The 3,694-nt window shown below is 43.7% G+C and overlaps 1 protein-coding gene across 1 annotated transcript in view; it reads left to right on the forward strand.

Annotated features, from left to right (window-relative positions):
* Positions 1-144: 144 nt before the first annotated feature.
* The window catches only part of pold4 (DNA polymerase delta 4, accessory subunit), a 7,019-nt gene continuing 3,469 nt past the window's right edge, over positions 145-3,694 (forward strand). Inside the window, exons 1-3 of the mRNA XM_005754806.1 lie at positions 145-271; positions 1,583-1,718; positions 2,020-2,097. Of these exons, the coding sequence (XP_005754863.1) occupies positions 1,610-1,718; positions 2,020-2,097 (187 nt within the window). The 5' untranslated portion in view covers positions 145-271; positions 1,583-1,609. The remainder of the gene's footprint in view (positions 272-1,582; positions 1,719-2,019; positions 2,098-3,694) is intronic.

A 3,694-nucleotide genomic window follows, 5' to 3' on the forward strand; every position in this document is an offset into this window, starting at 1 on the left:
AGAGAGAGAGAGAGAGAGAGAGAGAGAGAGAGAGAGAGTCGACTCTTTGTAGTGAACTGAGCCGAACGAGCCGGTTCTCTAAATAGATCCGGAATTCCCATCGCTTTAACACACTGATCTGCAGTACCTAGAGCAAACAACAGGTGGCAGCAGAGAAGTGACCCCGGCTCAGTGTAGCGCAGTGACGATGGGAGAAGAAGAAAGTGCTGCAGCCTGAGAGAAGAGAAAGCGCTGATCTGTTTCAAACAGCTGTTATCGCTTAAACAACAAGGTAAGTTCAAAGGACACTCGGGTCTTCCTGCCTCTGTGGGGCTGACAGGGGCCGCCCAAACACACGACGTGTCACAGGAAAAGGCCAGGGTGCACTCTACAGCTCAACATGATTTATTAGGCTAAGTGAAAAGATACAGACCAAAACAAATGTCCATCACAGCGCACGTAAATAAATAGGCTGGGTCACAGAAGGATGTGCGGCTCAAACGTGAAGCTGGACCTTAGATTGACGGTGAAACACGAACGTGTTTTTCACGGCGAACCGTATTTCCTGCGCCCGTGGATGTGGAAAAGTAGGGACACTGTGACTCTTCCGTGTTCTTGAAATCAGTGAAGTGGTCTGAAACTAAACGGAGTGATGTCATCGGCAGGTGGTAGTAAACCTGTAATAGCTGGTCAATGCGTGAGTCCTGTGCGGCGTACCTGTGGTCCCCGTTTCTACGTTTCACAACACGTCACTGCATGGGCGTGACGTCAGAGGCGTTCAAAAACTACACGAGTCATTGTTATGATTATGATTATTATCATTATTGTTCACTTTTTCGGTCGAATTTAGAGGCAAAGGCCAAACTAACGAGCTTGCTTATAATCGCCTTCATGTGTTTTAGAAAAATCAACGGTCGGTTTTGCAGCTTCATGCTAATACAACATGTAAGCTTACATGTGGCATGTTACACACGTGAGCCGTGATACACCCACTAACTGTGGGTTAAACCGTTTTATCTTGTGACTCGCTATTACTGCGTAATTATTCCTGATTGAAACAGTGGTAATAAAGAATGAGCTGTTTGCAGGTTCCTTTATGACACACTCTGCGTTCTACATTATAATCAGTGAGCACTTACAATACAAATATTTACATTTACATAAATTCAGCTATATAGACGTTGGATAGCAAAGAACTGATCAGAGCTTCTACCTCGTGGCAGAGGTGTTCTTTCTGTCTACAAATAGCTTGATGTCATTCATGAGAGAAACGTTTCACAAATGATGGGCCAAGAACTCGTTTACAACTGCTTAAATACCAACAATCAGCTTTGGAAAAACCTGAAAAGACTTTTAGACACAAAAGGTGAGCGTGATGAGGCAGCAGCTACTAACACGACTCTTAGTTTGTGAATAGATATAGAATTCAGTCATTAGGCTCGAGCGTTTTCTTTTTCATTTGAAGAAAATGTTGCTCGATAGCTGACTGGCAGTTGAACGCGCCACTTTGGCGGCCCTTATCACATCAGGGAGTGATGGTGAGCTCGCAGGAGAGTTTCTTATGTGAAATCTTCCATCTTTTTAACAAAAACCCATTGCACAGGTGTGTTTCTGCTGTGGATCGGTCACCATGACAACCAAGCGCAGACTTATCACGGACTCGTTCAAAGTGGTGAAGAGATCCAGAAAAGGAGGGAAGCGAGAGAAGAGCCCAACTCCTCCTCCTTCCCCACAGAAAGGTGAAGAGCAGCACTCTTTGTGGTGTCACTGTAAACAGATTCCCTGCAAACGCAGCTTTCCAAGATTCACAAATACAAATAGTCATTATGTATCTCATGCTGACCCTCGGTGACCCTCGGTTCATCAGTTTAGTGCTTGCTTACTGCCCTCACATGAACATCTACCTGTCTGTCTAAACATGTCCAAAAACCTGCTGCACGAGTGTTCTATGAAAGTTCCAAATTGCAGATCCATCCAGTATATTTACCCTGATGTTAATGTGAGTGTTGTTGTCACATGACCCTTTCTTCCTGTGAGCAGAGGCTGACAGAATTAGAGAGGAGGAACTGGAGAAGCTCCGACAGTTTGACCTCGACTGGAGTTTTGGGCCCTGCACAGGTAAGATTCATGCTGTGGTACATTGAGAAGCAGTCCAGCTCCTTGGAATCGTTAGTCGATCCCATTTATCGCTTCTTGCGCTCTCGCTGCGATCAGCTGGTTTTGATTCGCAGGAGAATAATGGCTCGGCCTGCGGTGGGGGCTGTGTCGATTTGTACTGCACAAAAGGATGAGAGTGCCATGCTACAATGGAGACTGCTCCTGGACAGAATCATGTTAACACCTGCACAGACAGGATGCTAACGCTAAGCTAGCCAAGAACCCAGAGTGATGTTAAAGAGTGAAGCCCGGCCCTGTGATGAAGTGAGCCGTCGTCTGCAGCGTTCTACAGTAATGTCGCTGTAATGTCTCTTTGTGCTGCTTTCCAGCTTTGCTTTGTGTTCATACCTAAACACTAAGAGAACGATCACGCGTGTCCTCGTTGGGACAGGGATGTGTGTTGGTGTGTGGGGTAGCCTGTAGGTTTATATTGTTAAATGATGATTATGAGACAGAGTAACATGAAAGTAACGCAGTGAGTAGTGTAAGAAATGTCTTTCTCCTGGGTGTAATTAAGTAACGTGCTGCATTACTGTTACGATTCTGGTTAACATGTGCAGTAACTTTTTTACTACGACTCCAACAGCGATCACAACAAAGAGGGGAAACACGTCCAACACTCACACACGTTTGACCTTGCAGCTTGTAATGAATTTGCCTGATTGTAGTGGAGACAATGAGCGATATCGTGGAATCAGACCTTAGTGCTGCAGCATCATGCAACCTGTCAAAAATGCACACTGATGGGCCTAATTAACAGGAAATGACCCCGATCCCCCTTATCTGTTACGCTCGCTGACATACCCCAGTCATCACTATAACAGGGCAGCTGTGGTCAGACGTTTATTTACCTTTATTAAGACCAAAGGTGAAATGATCATTTGGGGCTGATTCCTTTGAACTGTTCCTTTTCCAGGTGGAATGATTACACTGCTTACACCTTTAATGAACTTCAAAACAACAATTGGATATACAAGTTTTCATGGGTGTAACTTTGTGCTGAACATTTGGGGCGGTCAAGAGCTCTGTCTGAATAAATAAATAAATCTGGGTAAATTCCCAGATAATTAAACATGCAGCTATTTTCCTGGTAATAACTGAAATGAGTAAAGAAAATCAACAGCCTATTTATGCAAGATAATTCATCATTTTATTGGAGGGGGGTTTGATTGGCTGGGTCTGATTACTGGGGGGGTCATAACCCCCCTAACTCCTCTGGAAATGATTGCCCTGCAAGTTTTCCATTTATTTGGGATTTCAGGTAAAAATATACGGACACCTAGAGCTGGGCGATATGAGATTTTTTCATATCACGATATGTTTTTTTCATTTCAGGCGATAACGATATCTATCACGATATCAGCCAAATAACTATATTTGTAAGATTTAAATGTGCCGTTGCTCACAAGTAAAATGTGAAATAATCAGCAGCTTGTTTTGATTTAAATATTTATTTCCCATAATAAGTTCAACAGGGTAGATGTACTTAAGGAACATGAGACTTTTCCAGATAAATAAAGGCAAATATTGCAAACTACACAAAAGGCAGCCGCTAAAG

Source organism: Pundamilia nyererei, unplaced genomic scaffold, assembly GCF_000239375.1.
Source record: "Pundamilia nyererei isolate P.nyererei 1_Seehausen unplaced genomic scaffold, PunNye1.0 scaffold00669, whole genome shotgun sequence".
Lineage (NCBI taxonomy): Eukaryota > Metazoa > Chordata > Actinopteri > Cichliformes > Cichlidae > Pundamilia > Pundamilia nyererei.